The 17,157-nt window shown below is 56.5% G+C and overlaps 1 protein-coding gene across 2 annotated transcripts in view; it reads left to right on the forward strand.

Annotated features, from left to right (window-relative positions):
- Window positions 1–3,883: 3,883 nt before the first annotated feature.
- The window catches only part of KAZN (kazrin, periplakin interacting protein), a 387,429-nt gene continuing 374,155 nt past the window's right edge, over window positions 3,884–17,157 (forward strand). Inside the window, exon 1 of one of the 2 annotated variants that reach the window (XM_028513058.2) lies at window positions 3,884–4,365. In XM_028513058.2, the coding sequence (XP_028368859.1) occupies window positions 4,131–4,365 (235 nt within the window). In that variant the 5' untranslated portion in view covers window positions 3,884–4,130. The remainder of the gene's footprint in view (window positions 4,366–17,157) is intronic. The other variant, XM_036025339.1, reaches the window with a different exon arrangement.

Consider the following 17,157-nt stretch of genomic DNA (forward strand, 5'->3'; position numbering starts at 1 on the left):
GGGCGTGCGTATGGCGTCGCCGTCAGCCGCGGGTCAGGCTCTCGGCCTTGGTCCTTTCTCATTAGGGTTTCCTTTCGCTGACAAGGATGGCTTTGCACGTTCCGAAATGCCCAGACAAGCTCCGACAGGCACCAGCCGCCTGCTCCTTCTGCTCAGAAAGGAAGATGGGGCACGCAGCAAATACTGGTGGGGGCTGGTGGCCGCGTGAGGACCAGGGCCCTTGTCTGGGCCTTGGATGGCGTGGGGCTGCTAGGGACGGATGACAACTAGGGGCACTGGGGCAGTGGCAGCCGACCCCTGGGAAGTGACCCCATTTTCTGGCGTGGTTCTCAGCGTCGGCTCACTACTGAGAGGTGAGGCAGGGGCTACTGCAGGAACATGAAGAAGGTCGGAGCCTGAAACGGAAGGCACAGCACTGATGAATTCTCACAGTTGTGGCCCCTAAGAGAGAGAGAGCTACGGATGATGGACAGCTCTGGAGCCCCGCCCCCCAGTTTGCCTGTATCTCCCAAGAAACGAGTCGTGTGTGTGTGTGTGTGTGTGTGTGTGTGTGTGTGTGTGTGTATTAGCCTTCACGTAGGTGTGGGGCTTGCAAACGGCAGCGGACAGGGGTTTCCCGATTAGTTTGTTACCTGAGATCACCTGGGATGGAAGTTTGGGGGGAAGAAACCTTTGGGGTTAAATCAAGTAGATCCCAGAGGCTAATTGATTCCCTTCAAGATCTGACCCTTTGTGTAGAGGTGAACATAAGAAGACACAGCTGGGAAAAAGTCCCTTTTTCCTGTTAAGAAAAAAAATCTCAGCCCTGGCTGCTATGGCTCAGTAGATTGAGCGCGGGCTGAGAACCAAAGGATCACCGGTTTGATTTCCAGCCAGGGCACATGCCTGGGTTGCGGGCCAGGTCCCCAATAGAGGGCATGTGAGAGGCAACCACACATTGACGTTTCTCTCCCTCTGTTTCTCCCTCCCTTCCCCTCTCTCTAAAAATAAGTGAATAACATCTTTTCTAAACAAATCTCAAAAAATAAAACTCTTTAAAATCCCAAGAAGCACCCCAGCAGTTTCTAAAGTGAGTTTCTGTAAAGCTCCACGGCTGCACACAGCTGGGGACGAGGAGGCGGAGAGACGAGAAGGGGCCCGAGAAATGGATCTTGGCTTTCTCTTTCCCTTATTGGGTATTTTGTTTTGCCTTGACTTTAAAACTCTGGTGTGGGAGAATCATCTCGCGGAAGAGGAAGTGAGTAATCTCGGTGAGTTTGTTTACGGCACGAACACGCTCGCACACCTTCGTCTGCAGGATGCCGACTCTGGGCTCGGTGGCGAGGAGGCAGGGATGAGTGACGCGGACGCTGGCCACTCTCCTTCTCCCACGCAGACGCTCCCGGTGAAGTAAGTGGGGGGAGAGAGACATGTAAACAGATAAATCACAGCGCCTTCTGAGGGGGGCTGTAACAGAGGTGTGCGCGTCTCACACACACACACACGTGCACGAACATGCACACACGCATAGAGGGAGCTCTCCAAATGGAGCTGCACTTAGCTGTTTTCTCAGGCTTGTTCCCAGGACAGCCTCTATTTTTTTTTTTTTTTGCATTTGCATATATGCTGACTTTTTATTGAGGTGCAATTCATGGAACAGTAAGGGAACCGTTGTGCGACCATAACCTGCTTCCAAAACATTTTCAGCACCCCACAATAAAGCCGGGTGCCCGGAAGCAGTCACTCCCCGCTCTCTGCTCCCCCTCGCCCCTGGCAGGCACCAATCTGCCTTGTGCACCCATGGATTTAACTTCTCCGGAGAGGTCTTATAAACGGAATCCTGTACCACGGGACCTTCTGTGTCCGGCTTCTTTCACTGAGCATAACGTTCTCGAGGTTTATCCACATTGTAACGTATCAGTGCTTTTTATGTTCCTTTTCACGGTTGATTAATATTCCGTTGTGTGGCTCAACCACAATTTGTTTATCCATTTCTTTGTTGATGGACATTGGAGTTGTTTCCACCTTCTGGCTATTGTGAATGGCGCCTTTGTGAATGGTCATATACACATTTTTGTCTGAGTATGTTTTCAGCTCTCTGGTGCAGACACGGAGGAGTGGAATTGCCGGGTCACATGGTTATTCTACGTTTAACTTTCTGGGGAACCAGCAGGCTGTTTTCCATTGAGGCTGCACCATGCCCCCCCGGCCCCCACCCTTGTGAAGAATCCACACAGCAATCATTTCGATGCCCCTCCATGACTTCACTGAAGAGCTTCAAAGAGCTGAGTCCTGACTTACAAATACCCCCAGCCGTCTAAGCGCCTGTGTCGGCCCAGTGGGTCAGAACTCATGCCAGGGAGGCTAAGGTCAGGGTCATTCTCCAGCTGACCAGTTGTTAGCTGAGCGGAGTGGACTGAGTGAAAACTGCGCTGCCACCGAACACTGCTCTGTTCTCTTGCAAAAGCGTTTTAGGGATCACAGCGCATGGAGCAAAACTGTATGTTTACGGTTCCCTATAAAGGGGGAAGGAAACTACCCAGCATCCACTGCCTCTTGAAGGCACAATGGGACGAACTCAGAATCAGGTGACCACTCACTCCTAGTCCTGGTTTCGCCTGATTTCTGGGGGGTGGGGGGGGACGCCTTGGATAAATTGCTTACACCTGCCACAGCCTCAGCCTCCTCATCTCTAAAATGGGAATAATAATCCTTCCTCCAGAGAGAGGTAACGCCCGCTTTGCACACAGTAGGCTTGCGATAAATGCTGTTGAATCTCAAGGGTGGGCCACCCCGGTCTCTGCAAGGAGCACACCAAGGGCCTCTGCGGTGGGCTCTGAGCCGCTCTCCCCGGCTGGCCGGCTGGAATGGCGGCGCACGGGTTACATTGGCTGCTTTAAACTGTCCTATTTGCATGGAATGAAGCTTGCTATGGTAACAAGGTCTGGTGGCTGGAATCCAGGGCCCCAGTGAAAAATGCAAAGCCTGTGCTCCGGGAGACAGAGGCGCTGGATGGGTTTATCAACTTTAAGGTTACCTCAGGTCTCCCGTGAAGAGAGTGGGTAAGCTGAGGCAACTGGGCTTCGAGCTGCGGCTCCCAGCAGGAGGAGGAAAGGGGAGGCCCCCCAGACGCCTTTCAGCTTTCTCTCCTGGCCTCATCCCTCTCGACCCCACCCCAGCTAAGAAGCTTGGGACCTAGCCGAGGCCACCCTTCCACACCGGGCGCGCACGCCGGGTTTCAGGTACCAGGGGAGGCCAGGGCGCGAGTGGTCCACTCTGGGGAAGGGCCAAGCGCTCCGGGAGGGGAGGACAGCGCGGGGTGGGGACGCAAAGGTGGGGTGGGAGGGGGTGGAGAGTAAGGCACGCGGGACACCCGCCCAGCTCCCCGCTGCAATTTCCTCCCCGCAGTTTAAGGAACCCGCAGGCCAGAACTGCACTCCAAGCTCGCGCAGGCTGCCCCCACCCCCGGAGCTCCCTCCCCACTCCCCTCCGGGGCCCCTTTTCCAAGCACCCCTCTCTCCCAAGCACCCACCTCCTCCCCAGCCCTAGCAAGGCTCGGGGCGCGAGTTCGCCAGGGCGGGGGCCGCCCCACCGCTCACGGGAGGGGATCAAAGGCCGGCCTTGGACTAGGCGCTCCCCACCCCTCGCGGGGGGCGCCACTTGAGCCCACTTCAAGCCTCCTCCTGCAGCCCCCGCGCCCTGGGGGTGTGTCCCCCAAGTGGGGGGGCGCGAGAGGCCGAGGGTGAGCCCCGGCGGCCGGGCCGGGCCCCCTCCCGAGCACGCGCCGAATGGTAGGCTCCATTGAAAGAGTGCCGGGCGGCGCGCGGCGTCCTTCTGCGAGCGCTCTCCGCGCTGGGGTCTCCGCGATCGCTGCTCCTCCTCCTCCTCCTCCTTCTCCTCCTCTTTCTCCTCCTCCTCTTTCCCCTCCTCCTCCTCCCCCAGCGCCTGGCTACCGCCACGACTCCGGCTGGAGGCGCCGCTGTCATTCCTGCGCCCGAGGAGCCGGCGCTGCCGGTGCCCGGGGGTCGGGGCGCGAGGGAGCCGGGCCGCGGGGGACCCAACAGGTAGAGCCGGGGTGCCCGGCCGCGCACCCCCCCGCGCATCATGCAGCTCTTTGTCACCTCTCTCGCCCCCAGGCCAAAATCCTGAGCATGATGGAAGACAATAAGCAGCTCGCGCTCCGCATCGATGGGGCGGTCCAGTCGGCCAGCCAGGAGGTGACCAACCTGCGAGCTGAACTCACGGCCACCAACCGGAGACTGGCGGAACTGAGCGGAGGTGGCGGCCCCGGCCCCGGCCCGGGCCCGGGAGCGGCGGCCAGCGCCTCGGCGGCTGCAGACTCAGCGGCGGCGGCGAACATGGAGAACCACCAGCACGGCGCGCAAGGTAGGGATCGCCCGGCGCCTGGCGGGGAGGAGAGGCGAGTGAGCAGGACCCGGGCCTGGAGGGGGCCGGAGGCTCGGCGTCCCCCGTGCCCGGGGTGAAATCGCGCCGCTTTGTGGCTCGTAACCCTTTCTGTCCGGCTGTGGCCACCGCTGCTCCCCTGCTGGGAGTTGCAGGCAGCTGTCTTGAAGGAAAAACCCGGCTCAGTGTGCACCGACCGGTTCACACGGTCACACCGGCCCTGGGCGGCGCGAGCGAGGCGCAGCCGCGGGGCCCCTTCCCGCGGCAGAAAGTGCCCTTTAGATGGCACACAGCCCCCAGCTCCGTGGGCAAACTTTTCATGCCCGGGCCTTTGCCCCCCATGCGGGGCAGGGGCGAATGCCACAGCTCCCCCCGGCTTCCGGAGCCTGCTTCCTTTGGAGTGACTGCTGCCCTGAGAGCGAGCTCCAGGCTCTGCTGCTGTGTTTGGGGCAGGGGATTGGGCCGCTTTGCACTTTTCTCCACGATGCCAAACCCTTCGTCACGATTGCATCTGGACTTTATTCCCTGCCCCCCCACCCCCATTCTGATCCCGCAGGCGGTAGAACCTAGCCACGCAACAGTAGATGCTCCCTGCTCAGCAGGGAGTTTAAATCCCCAGCAAATATTACCCCCCAGAGCACTTTGCAGGGGGAAAGCTTAGATCTCAAAGGCTGAGGGATGGGCTAGGGTCGGAATGACGGCTTTGATTGTGGGCAGCGGAAAGCGGCTGCTGGAAGGCACTCTGGGCAGTTGGGGAGAGAAAAAAGACAGCTGGTCTGTGTTGACATGGACAGGGATGGAGCTCAGAAGCCCCCCCACCAGGGTGGACGGTGGAGGCAGCAGCCGGAGACCTGAACTGTTTGTTCTCAGCGAGCGGAAAAGTGAAAGGGGCAAAGCTGGCTTTTCAGGCTTTTTTGCCTTCTTTTTTTTTTCTTTTCCTTGCCTAATTGCCCTTTAAGAAACCGGGTGCCCCTGGTTATTAATAGCATTTGAATTGTCTGAATAGCATTTGAATTGTCAACTAACCTGCTGAAATCCAGAACACGACAGGAAAAGAAAAATCCAGCCCAGGAGGGTCACTTGTATACATACGTCCCTTGGTGGAGTATGAGGTACCCATGGCTCAGGGACTCCTAAGTGAGGAGTTTCTGGGTTTGTCGTGATCTCCGGGGCTTCTCCTAAGTGCGGAGAGGCTGTTTTCATATTGCCGCCGGCTCTCGGTCAGTTTCCGCTCCTAGGGAGGCTGTGCCTTTTGGGGGGTGAGACGTGAAGCCTGCACAGGAACTGTTCTGTGTTGAACCGCAAGTCCGATCTTCACTTGGTGCTTTGGGAGTCTGTCCGAAGTCCTGGGAACGGGGGCCATCACCTGGGGCCAAAGTAGCCATGACGTCATGCCGGGAAGGTGTCGTGAGCCCGGTGTGGGCTGCACGGTCGTAGCCCGGTTACTCCGTCATTTGTCCCCGGCTGTGTCGTCGTGTGCGGAAGGCGGTCTGCTGGTGGTACCTGGGGAGCGGGAGGGGGAGCAGGGCACGCGCTCTGCCCTTTATGGGCAGGAACTCTTCCAACGTTCAGAAATAGCCAAGAACTGGCATTTTGCTAAGAATCAAGGGCCATGGCGAAGGGGCCTGAACAATGCTGGCCTCTTGCCCGCCGTCTGCCCCTGTCCCTGGCCAAGGAAAAGTTACGCGGCTCGTATCTGAGCCCTGGTCCAGCCGCACGCGGAGGAGCATGCTAAGGAGGTCGGCAGCCGGGATCTCCACACTCAACCTGGGAGCTGCGATGCTTAGCCCGTGGTTAGATTGTGGATGCAAAGCCACGGGGGGCTGTTTTTTTTTCTCTTTTCCTACAAAAAAAAAATACACAAGGCTCTGGAAATGGACCTGGCGAAAGCCAGGATCTCCTGCGATTCTTAAAAAACGTGCAAAAGCCAGCAGCTCCCTCCTGCTCTTAGCAGCCCACCGAGTCCGTGGCTGCCCGTGGGTGGCTGGGTCAAGGGCCGGTCTTCGATTTCCCCTCTGTGGACCACGGGTATTTTCCAACACCTTTCCTAGGGGGCAGGTAGCGATTTGACAGTCGGAGAATAAAATGTTCAAATTTTAACTCAACTTAATTCCTGGCTACCTATCCCTCTCAGCTGATGGCATCTGAATGTAAACAGATGTGATGGTTGAAAAGACCAGCCTCCTCACCCTAAACCCAGTGGGGCGTCATTTACTCATTTACGGCCACAGGACATCCGTCCGGTCCTTGCCCCGTGGTTTAACCTCTGTGAGTTCGCGTTGCCTGGGTTTTTTCTCATGACCTTTGCTCGGTGTTCTGCCAGAACACAAACCCTGCACAAAGGTGGCCTGGTGGCTTCTTCTGCCGGTGCGTCCGTACTCCTACAGGAGAGTGGTGGCTGCTCTGAAGTTCATGGTCCCCGGTGGCCGATGGGTATCCTCCTGTGTCTCCATGGTATACCCCCAGGAAGGCTCCCCAAAGCTCAGCTGCTGGGTGTTCCTGACTGTTCTTCCAGATTTGTCTTCTGCTTAAACTCAGTGTGTCGGTGCCACTCCGTGGGCCCACACCGGAGGAGTGTTTGGGGCTATTGAGTTATCACTTTGCAAATCCAGGTTCCTGAATGAAAAGAGTGTCTTTCAAAATGCAACTGTGCGAGCCAGTCTTTTAACTAAAGGGCATTATGCACATACGCAATGAATCCTAATGTGCTTTTAATAATATTAGCACAAACGGTCACGCGGGAAGAGCTACCTTTTGCTCTCTCTCTGCCAAGGAATTGCTAGATACCTTTTCAAATGTTTTCTTTAAAATTTTTTTTTTAAAAAGCGAATTAAACAAAGTCGTCCACCCGCCATTGGATGTTTTGTTCCCGTGATGGCATCCGACGGTAGGTGGGTTGAGGAAGAAAACTTGGGTTTCCCCCCGCGAGGGTGCAGGCAGCGTGGCAGTTCAACAGAACGGTGGCTTGGTCGGTCCCCTCTGGGGGCTGGTGTGGTTGCTATGTAACGCAGCAGTCCAGAAAGCGCACTGCTGAAAATCTGGGCTTTCGACACTTCGCAGGATCTTCTTTCGGAATCTGTGTTGAAAGAACGCTTGGCAGCCAGCCCATCTTCCCTCTCCCCGCTCCCAGCGGGTTGGATAATCCCTAATGAGGATGCTGGCGAGCAGTGCAGAGGGCGCTCGTGCAGGGTGGCGCATTCCACAGCTCCTCTGGAGGCCGCCCCCTGGGCCGGCGGGATCCAGGCGCCCCTCGACAGGTGGACACAGGGAGCCTCGGGAGGCACAGAGCCACGCATTGGTCCCCCCGTTCATCTCGCTGTTGGTAGCCAGAGGCACGGGGTTGTTTAAAGTAACATTTCTCAGCTGTTTGCCTCAGCATAAAGTCTCTGGGAAAAAAAAAAAAATGTGTTTAAAATCCTCGCTGTTCTTCGAGGGGAAAAGATGGCACTTTGTTTCTTCCAAAATGTTTCATCTGATGAATGACTAATATTAGATCCCACGGGTGGCTGTGCTCTGCATGGGGTGAAACAATTAAGCGCCACCGTACCCAATTCGGAGAGGTGTTAGCCGCGTATAACGTAACACACGTATGCCCAGTAAGATGCCCTTCGTTTGTTGGGGCTTCATCTTTAAGGGCATAATGTACGTACCTGCCTGTGCAAGTGGGAGCGTGGATACCACTGTTCCTGGGTGGCGCGGAGTCACTGCCTGTGGCATTGGTGAGGGCGGGGGTGGGGCAGAGTGCCGTTTCCGACACCTCCGTACCTTCCTGTCAGTAGAGGCAAGTTTTATTTTTTTCTCGCCAGGCATTGAAATGGGCTGTTGCTCCGGGTCTGTCTGACTGCTCACTGGTGATGAGCACATCAGCCTTGGACCGAGCAGGGCGTGCGTCAAGCCTGCGGAGACCTGGTCCCGGTCGCTTTGCAAAAGAAGTTCTGTGTCTTGCCACCCCCTTCCCAGTGCATCCTGCCTCTGCCTCGCTTCCCCGAGCAGACTCTTATCTCTCCTGAGAAAGAGAATTCCCAAACCTGGCAGGATCCCTGGGGCCTTCTGTCAGCTCGGCCCAGAGTGACAGCTCATCACGTGGCAGGCGAGGGCCTCAGTTTCCCGCCACCGTCAGGGGATGGGAGAGAGGGGCGGGGCCTCCCTGACCTGCCGGCCTCTTGTGAGCCGGGGCTTTGAAGTCCTTGCCGAAAATCGCCGTGCATAGTCGAAAAGAGATAGATTACTTACAGATCAGTGCGGCATGGTTGAAATTAGTTATTGATTGGTTATTATTTACTGTCTTTCCATCGTCTTTGGAAAATGCCTTCGGAGGACCCTTAAGTCAAGTTTCTGGTTCCGGTTAATTGCATGCTTTCACATTTTCGTGATTTATTGAGGTTTTCCTAAACTTCCTTCATGCGGACCGCACGTCTAAGCCAATCGGATTTTTATAGCGGGAGCCTCGTCACATACCTGCCCCGAGGAAGGCAAGGCCTATTCCTCCCCCTCCTTCGCCCGCCCCCCTCCCCGGGACTGCTGGCACTTTTTAGGAATCCTGTGGGTTATAATTTGTGACTTCTGGCTGCCAGCGCGCTTGTAGCAGATGGGCCTGGCAGGTGGGGAGGGCTCACTGGAATGCTGCCTGCTCGCCGTGCAAGTCCTACGGGGCCCAGAAGGTCAAGCTCGGGGTGCTGGCCCTGTTCATCGCGTGTCATGGATATGGGGGACGTGTCCCCAGGTCCCTCTGTTAACAGAGCTCGGGGACGCGCGGTCAGTGCGGATTCCTCCGTTCTTCGCCGGCCTTTCCCGGGAGCGGTTTCCGGGAGCGTGAGCGGTTGGCTTCTCACCCTCCGCCATCCGTCAGGCAAGCACACAACTCATCCTGCCCGCTGAAGCCAGGGAATGGGTTTTTAAGTGATCCTGTAAATGGAAATTAGTCCGTACGGTTTGGGCTGGAGATTAGGGCGAGTGACACGTGCGATGGCAAGCGGTGCCATCAGCAGCCGTCCTTGCCACGTTGCTGTAGTCGTCTGAGACGCGGGCGGAGCGGGTTCAGGCAAGAACCTGTAGGAGGAGACAGCTTCCCTGAAGCCAGCAGGGTGGCCAGCCACGGTGGCAGACCGCGCCTGACCACTCAGAGCAGGTGAGAGTCCTGCTGGCCGTGTCACCACCCAGGGTCCCCTGCCAGGCCCGTCTTGCCTATGGAGACGCAGGAGGACGACCAAACAAAGGCACATCTCTTCTTCGTCCCCAAGGGGTGGGGCAAGCCCAGAACACGCTAGCCTGCTGGACGCGACCTCAGACCTGAGCTGCGGAGCCCCAGCCACGCTCCGCGGGTACCCCTGCTTCTCTCTCCGGGACCCCCAAGCTGCTGAGAAGATGAAAGGAGCTGAATGTCGTCTTAGTGAGTTTGACAAGAACCGCGGTTTAAGCAGGCGGCTCCTGTGTGACGGGAATTCGCTGGTCCTCGGTTTGTTTTGGTGGCTTTGTCGGCTTGGCCTTGCTGGACCTTCGGGTTGGACTTCTGAAAAGCTCGTGTCCCCTTCACCGTCTGATGAACTGAGACCCATGCACCAGAGCTCCGATGGAGCTGGTGACCGGCAGTTCTGCGGGCGCAGCATCCGCGAGGCCCCTGGGCTCCCCTCCTGCGACGGGCAGCCAGTCTGGGAGGGGGCAGAGAAGCAGGAGGAGGGGACGCCTCGCCCGGCTCCCATGCCCGCTCTCTTCTGGCACCAGAGCAGGCGCCGGAGTGCCCTTGTGGGGAGGCGAAGGCCTTCCCTTCCCAGTATTGTCTTGGCCCTACAGACCCTCTGAAGTCACTCGAGTCATTAAAAGCCAAGAGCCCCCAAACCACAATGGGCTCAGAGCTCATACAGGGGCGGGCAAAAGTGGGTTTGCAGTTGTAACACAGTAATTAATAAAGAGTCACACCAGAAGGAATTTTGTGTTTCACGGACGCAGCGCCGCAAACCTCCTCTGCCCACTCCTGTATTTTACACTCACCTTTGGGGCTGCGTGACAGTGCTGGGGGGGGCTCACTTCCGAGCAGGTCACATGACCCTGGGTCCTGGAACCATTCTGACCCCATGGACCTTTAATGCAGGATGAAAAGAGAACCAGTTTCAGAACTGTCGTCAGACTTCTCCGTGAGTAATAATTAGGACTTACAACATTTCAAATATTGCCCCGAGGGCTTCGCCTGAATAATCGCACCCTGAACCCATTGAGAGGGCAGCTCCTCTGTCCATTTTTCCAGAGAAGAAGCTGGGACTTGGAGAGGTTAAGCCAGTTGCCCACCCTGACACGGTAATGACCATGACGGTGGGGAAGATGGCAAGTTTTGACATGGTTCTCACTCGGAGCCTGGTCCGGTGGGTTCTAAGTGCTTTTGTGTATTAGCGCTTTAATTAATGCAGTTAGTCCTCATAGTGACTTGTGAGGCAGGCGTCATGGACCCATTTTACACATGGGAAAACTGAGGCACAGAATACGGTGACTTGCCAAAGGGCCAGTAAGTGACCAGGCTCTGGCCCCAGGGCCGTGCTCTCAGCCTTTCTGCCTCGATGCCCAGGGTCACTGAGCCGGCAGTGACCGAGCCGGGAATGCAAACCCACCGGTCTCTCTGCTCTTTCAACCCGTGCGCGCTTCCCTGTCTCGCCTCCTACGTGAGGAGCACCCTCTGGCTTGTTGCATGAGGAAGGCTCAGGAGCTGCAGGCTCGTCCCATGCTTGGTTGTCTTTGCCTTAGCCTACTGGCAGCCCTGGCGCCTGACGCCGACCTCTCATGTTGGAGAGTTAGGGAGGCATCCGCACCTCTCAGGTGGGAGATGAACTCGTCCCCAGGCAACGCCCATGCTGCCTTGGCAGGTCGGCGACCCAGGGCTCACGTGCCACCCATGAAAAGGGCCATTTCCATCCTGGGCTCCGGGGTCTTCCACTCCACGGATTTCATATGTTTCTCTCCTAGGAAGGGTGTTTCCAGGCAAAACTGGAAACGTGGGGGCCTCTCGTTCTCCAGCCCACCCACGTCCTTCCTTTTCCTGGGCTCCCACCCTGCGGACTCCCTGGCCTCCAGTAGCCCAAGGCCACGCCCAGCAAAGGAACTATTAGCTTCTCACAGATCCCTTCATGCCAGGATTTCTCCGCCCCGGTACTGCGGACATTTGGGGCAGGACAGTTCTTTGCTGTGGGGAGACCGGCCGTGCACTGCAGGGCGCTCAGCGGCATCCCTGGCCTCCGCCCACTAGATGCCAGTAGAACCCTCCGCACCTCGGCCGCGACCATCACAGAGGTCTGTGCAAGTTGCCGAAGTGTCCACGGGGGCCCAAATCAGGGCGCTGCGCTTTATGCCAGGAGCCGGGGAGGCCCGGCTGTGAGTCCCAGGTGTGGGCTGCGTGAGAGCAGAGTTCGGTCTGTGTGTTTCCTGCTCCATTCGCAGCGCCCGGAACAGTGCATGGAGCAGAGGCTCAGGGAGTGGTTGATGAATGAATGAACGAATGAATGAATGGAGGGATGAACCCTGGATGACTCAGTTGCAGAGCACGTGGAACCTGGTCTACTCACCACGTGATACGTGGCATCCCAGAGACCACTGCGGTAATGGCAGGTGATTGTACATGTTCATAGGTCAACACTATTCTAAACCCGTTCCCTGTGTTACCTGTTAACCCTTAAAACTACCTTCTGCAGTAAGTGCTATGATGACCGTTTCACAGACGAGACACCTGAGGCCCAGAGAGGTTCCTTGACTCTCCCAGGGCCACCGAGCGAGCCAGGGGCGGAGCCAGGGTACGAGCAGAGGCGACGTGGCCCGGGAGTCCGTCTGCGGCCCCAGCCAGGGGCTGCAGCTTTGCAGAGGTTTTCGCTTTCCTGCTGAGAAGTCCTTTTCGTTCTGAAGCTGGCACTGTGGCGATTATAACCAGGGCGTGCGTGGCAGACACGAAGTCATTCATCATAAATCCTCAGAGCGCCACTGTCCCAAACAGGCTTTGTCACCGCCGGCGGATCTGCGGCCAGGAAGAAGCCGTGTCTGTCTGGCCAGAGGTAGGAGGGCGGCCTGGTGGCCAAGCCCTGTTCCAACGTGAGACCGCCTCCTCTCGTTGCCTCCCTGGTGGGCTTCAGCCACAGAGAGTCACAGAGAGGACGTGAACTTCTTTCCGTGCTGGGAAAGGGGGCAGCGCACCCGGAGCTTCCCAGCAAGGTGTGATTCATCCTCAGGAAAAGCCGTGCTCCCGGACCAGAACCGGGGAGACGGAGAGACTTTGAGGTCCTCTGAGAGTCCAGGGGATGGCAACAGCCAGTTTGCCCGGCCTCTCGTGGGCCTTCCCGGGCCTTGCGCCGTGCGCTTGGTGAACATTCTCTCACTTCCTTTCCTATCACAGTGATTAGGTCATTCCCCCTCCCTGCCACCCATTCTACAGACGGAGAAGTGGGGGCTTAGTGAGGTCGTGTCCCCAAGCTCTGGTAAGGGGTCATCAGCTGAGTAGAAGGTCGGGGGGCGGTTGGAACACAGGTGCAGGCGACCCCGGGGCCTGCCCACTTCACGGCGACAAGAAGACCAGGGTGTCGTGTCTGGGCGGCGCACAGATGCGCAGGCAGGATGCTATTTCCTGTCTGCTCACACGCCTCCCCCCCAACTGGCCCCCTTCCCCTCCTCCGTCTTCCTCTGCTCTGCTATCTCCGTCTGTCTTGCGAGCTTGGGCGCAGGGGTTCAGGGGCCACAGATTTAATAAGACGTGGGCTCCATTATCTTAGCGATCCGTCTAGGAGGTGTGACTGACACGGAAACATAATTACATTCCATAATAAAGGTCTAGACAGGTGTAATGGGGAAACAGATGACGACGTGACAGACGCAGAAGCCCTCGCGGGCGAACGTGACAATGGCGATAGGAAATAAAGGCAGGCCGGGGAGAATGCATTCATTTCGCCGCTCAAGGTTAAGCTGCCCAGGAGAGAGGATTAAAGAGGACAGCTTTCTGGGCAGGCTGGGGTGGGGTGCTGCCGGGCACCGCTGCTGGCTGGGACCTTCTCCCTCAAAGAGCATTTCTTAAGGAGGAGGAAGAGGGGGATGAGACGGGGTTTGGACATTGAATAATAGCTGCTTCTTTTTTTTTGTCTCCAAAGAGAACAAGAAAGTACATCTCAGTAAGCCCCGCATCTTCTTCTCACACGTGCTCTCCCGTTCTATTATCTTGCTGGCCAAGGCTGGGGCTTCTCGTCAGCTGCCGCTAATGAATGAGTTCATTTTCCTTGATGAACTTGACCTTTTTTTTAACCATTGACCACGGTGTATTTGCTTTAATTCCGTAAGTGCCACCTGGAACACCGTGGGCGTTACGCCACTCCCCCCCACCCCCCATCCTTGTCATTCGAGAGCCCGTGCTCACCATCTCTTGAGGACAGCAAAGTATGACTTGTAGAGATGTGATACTGATCCCGGAGAGTGCGCCCGTGGCACCACAGAGCATGGGAACTGACGGCGGGGGACCGCTGACCCGCTATTACATGTGTGTTGATTATATCAATTAAGGTGTCCGTCCCGTGTGTCGCTGTTCCCAGTCCTACGAGGTTTCCTGTGTCGAGCAAGGAAAAAAAATGGGAGTATTCGCTATACCTTTAGAGTTGGGTAACAGAAGGGCGAGGCCCGGCTGCCATTTTTTTAAAGATTATTTATGTATTTATTTTTAGAGAGGGAAGGGAGGGAGAAAGAGAGAGAGAAACATCAATGTGCGGTTGCTGGGGATCATGGCCTGCAACCCAGGCATGTGCCCTGACTGGGAATCGAACCTGCGATGCTTTGGTTCGCAGCCCACACTCAATCCACTGAGCTACGCCAGCCAGGGCCTGGCTGCCATTTTTGTGGGTGCTGTCAGCCAGTTGGCTCACAGACATTTAAGTCTTTTTTTTTTTATTGTTGTTCGAGACATTGAAGCCTTAATGCAAGTCTTGCGGAGAGGGTGCGTGATTCCTTGTCAGCTGCTCTGTGGTGCGGGTCACTGCTGAGGCCGGGAGGTGTAGACCCTTGTTAAAACTCAGCTGGCCAGCACATGGTTCGGTTCTACCGTGGGTCAGGTCAAACCTCGCCCCCCCCCCCCCCCTGCAACCGTCACCGTCATTGTCACCGCCTTGCCTCTAGAGCAAAAAAGCTTGGTCTGGCAGCCTGCATTTGCAAAGCCCCCTCACCGAGCCCCCCGTGCCAGGATCCCACCGCGTTCACCCACCATCCATCCATTCGTCTTTCCTTGGCTCCCAGGAAGGCGTCCGGGAGGCGCTTTAGCTCATCGCCCCGCTCTTTGTGGTGAACAAAGACGCTCACAGGCATCGTCTCCAAGGACCCTACCGACCGGCTCGTGTGATTGAATTGAAGTAGACACAGCAATATATTTCTCAAATAAAGAAATGGAGGCTCGGTGATTTAAGTTGACGGGGCCAGGGTTGCCGAGCAGGTCATTGAACCACATCTCTCTCCCAGGGCAGGATGAGGCCCGGCGGTGCCGCGGCAGGAGAGGGCTGCCCTGTAGCTTGTGATTGGATGGGCCGGCCTTACCTTGGCCACGCCCTCTCAGGCCTGGGCCACCCTGGTCCTGAGGCCTGCAGGGTGACACCATCACCCCGAGACTGTGCTCTCTGCCGCCAAGCCCCCATGCCCGATGTCCACTCACAGTGAGAGGAAAATCCAGTTTTCCAAACGTAATCCCATTTTTTACACCGTGTTCTTTCATCATTTCGGTTACAAATGTAATCCCATTTTTTACACTGTTCTTTCATCATTTCGGCGGGGTTTTCTAGGCATCTGGCTTCTTCCCACCACAGAGACTCTTTCCACGACCCGTCTCCTTGATGCCTGGCCTTGCGGTGCCTCCTCCCGTGGCCCAGCCCGCAGTCAGGGGCCTGGAGACCGGGGCGGGGTTGCCTTCAGGACCTGCCCGTGGACTCCAATGAGCCGCAACCCAATGAGCCGCATCCCAGTGAGCCGCACTGGGGAATGACTTTCCTCTGGAAGAGAACTTTCTGTGCCCAACACCACCATCGTTTAGGATTCCTGAAGACAGGAGCACACCTGCGTGGAGACCTCCGGTCTTAGCGTGCGGGTGTGCATCCTCTGCACAAGCTGGAGGCAGGAGTCAGCCATCGCAGTAAATCTGCTCATTTTCCCTTTCTCCACTCTCCCTTCAGGCACTCTCCACTCAACCCTTAGGGTCTCTTTATCAGGGTCTTTGGGTTAATATGCAACCAAAAGTGTTGGTTTAAATCTTCCTCCCAACCTGTTGGCTGCGTGGGTACGTGCTCTCCCTGCTGCGGAGGCCGCTGTGTCCGAGCAGTAGGCGGACTTCCCGCTGCTCCGGGTTGGCCCCTAGACCTGGTGCTCCGGGCCGTGGAATCGCATCCGCAGACCCAAGGCCACGGGCGTGGCGGGAAACTCGGGGAAGATCAGAGTGGGGCCTTTTGCTGTGCATCTCAGCGGGAGGGAAGGGGAGCATCATCCCCCCGAGGCCTCTGTGCTCCCGCAGACAGACCACCTGCGTGCGGTGGCCCATGGACTCCTGAGCGGCTGGCCCAGCGCCGGCTGACCCAGCGCCGGCTGTCCGATCTTTTAACGTCAGTGCGACTCGTGTTCAGCGCGATGAGGAACGTTTGGGCTTCCTAGACGTCTGGCAGCAGTGAGAAATAACAGAGTTTGAGCTTCGTTTAAGGATCTATTATAATGGGCTCTAGAAAAGCAGGAAGTATTTTTAAGGATCAAAATGCTTTGGTGCTTTGGAAGTTTAGATTTCTGTAAGCATTACATACTTACAATCCACTCCCCCACCCCCACTGCCGATCCCTGTATGTTGGTGAAAGGGCTTCATGGTTGGGCTTGGCGCTCACGGCAATGCCCCTCTTTTCTGGTTTGAGTGAAGGCGCTAACACGGGAGCAGGCAAGCTGTGTCTGTAATGGGTCAGAGAGTAAGTATTTTAGGCCTTGGGAGCCATAGGGTATCTTTCACGGCTCCTCACCCTGCTGCTGTAATGTGAAAGCAGCCATAGCCATTAAGTAAAACAAATGGGTGCGAGTGTGTTCCAATACAACTTTATTTACAAACACAGGTGGCCCTTGGGCTATCATTTGCTAACCCCTGACCTTGTAGTTCTTTTTCATTTGCCTTCTGACCCATTTACATCCAGCATACAGGAGGAGCTTAATAAATGAGGATTAAATGGGAGCAATAAAGCCCCTAGATTACGAGGTTGGAGGAGCAGAAATGAGAAATTAATCACTAGGGTTGTACTTGGAGAAAGAGACGTTTGTTGGTAGCTCCGTGGTTGGAGGTGAAGTTTCTTGGGTTCAGTCGTTGTCACTGGCCTTACGAGAACTGTGAAGGGACAGGAGTCACGGTCCATGGTAAGACCCAGGGTGACACACTTGGCACCTGAGCCTCAGTCTCCTTATCTACGAAAGCAGGAGGGCACGTCCGCCTTCAAGATCACGTAACAGATATATGAGCGTGGGGGAGTAGACAGACCCGACTCCGGTTCTGGTGATAGAACTCAGGCTCTGTGGAACATTCTAGCTCTGTTTCCACACCTATAACCTGAGGCTGTTCCCACCTCCCTCACAGGGTGATTGGGGGGGTTTGACTCGGTTTTTCAACCTTGGCACTGTTTGTATTCCGGGCCAGAAAATGCTTTGCTGTGGGGAGTTACCTCGTGCACGGTAGGATTTTTAGCAGCATCCCAGTTCCTTCCTTCCCACTGGGTATGAGTAGCATCGCCATAACGTGACAACCGGAAGCGTCTTCATTCATTG

This window comes from Phyllostomus discolor, chromosome 5 (genome assembly GCF_004126475.2).
Source record: "Phyllostomus discolor isolate MPI-MPIP mPhyDis1 chromosome 5, mPhyDis1.pri.v3, whole genome shotgun sequence".
Taxonomy (NCBI): Eukaryota; Metazoa; Chordata; class Mammalia; order Chiroptera; family Phyllostomidae; genus Phyllostomus; species Phyllostomus discolor.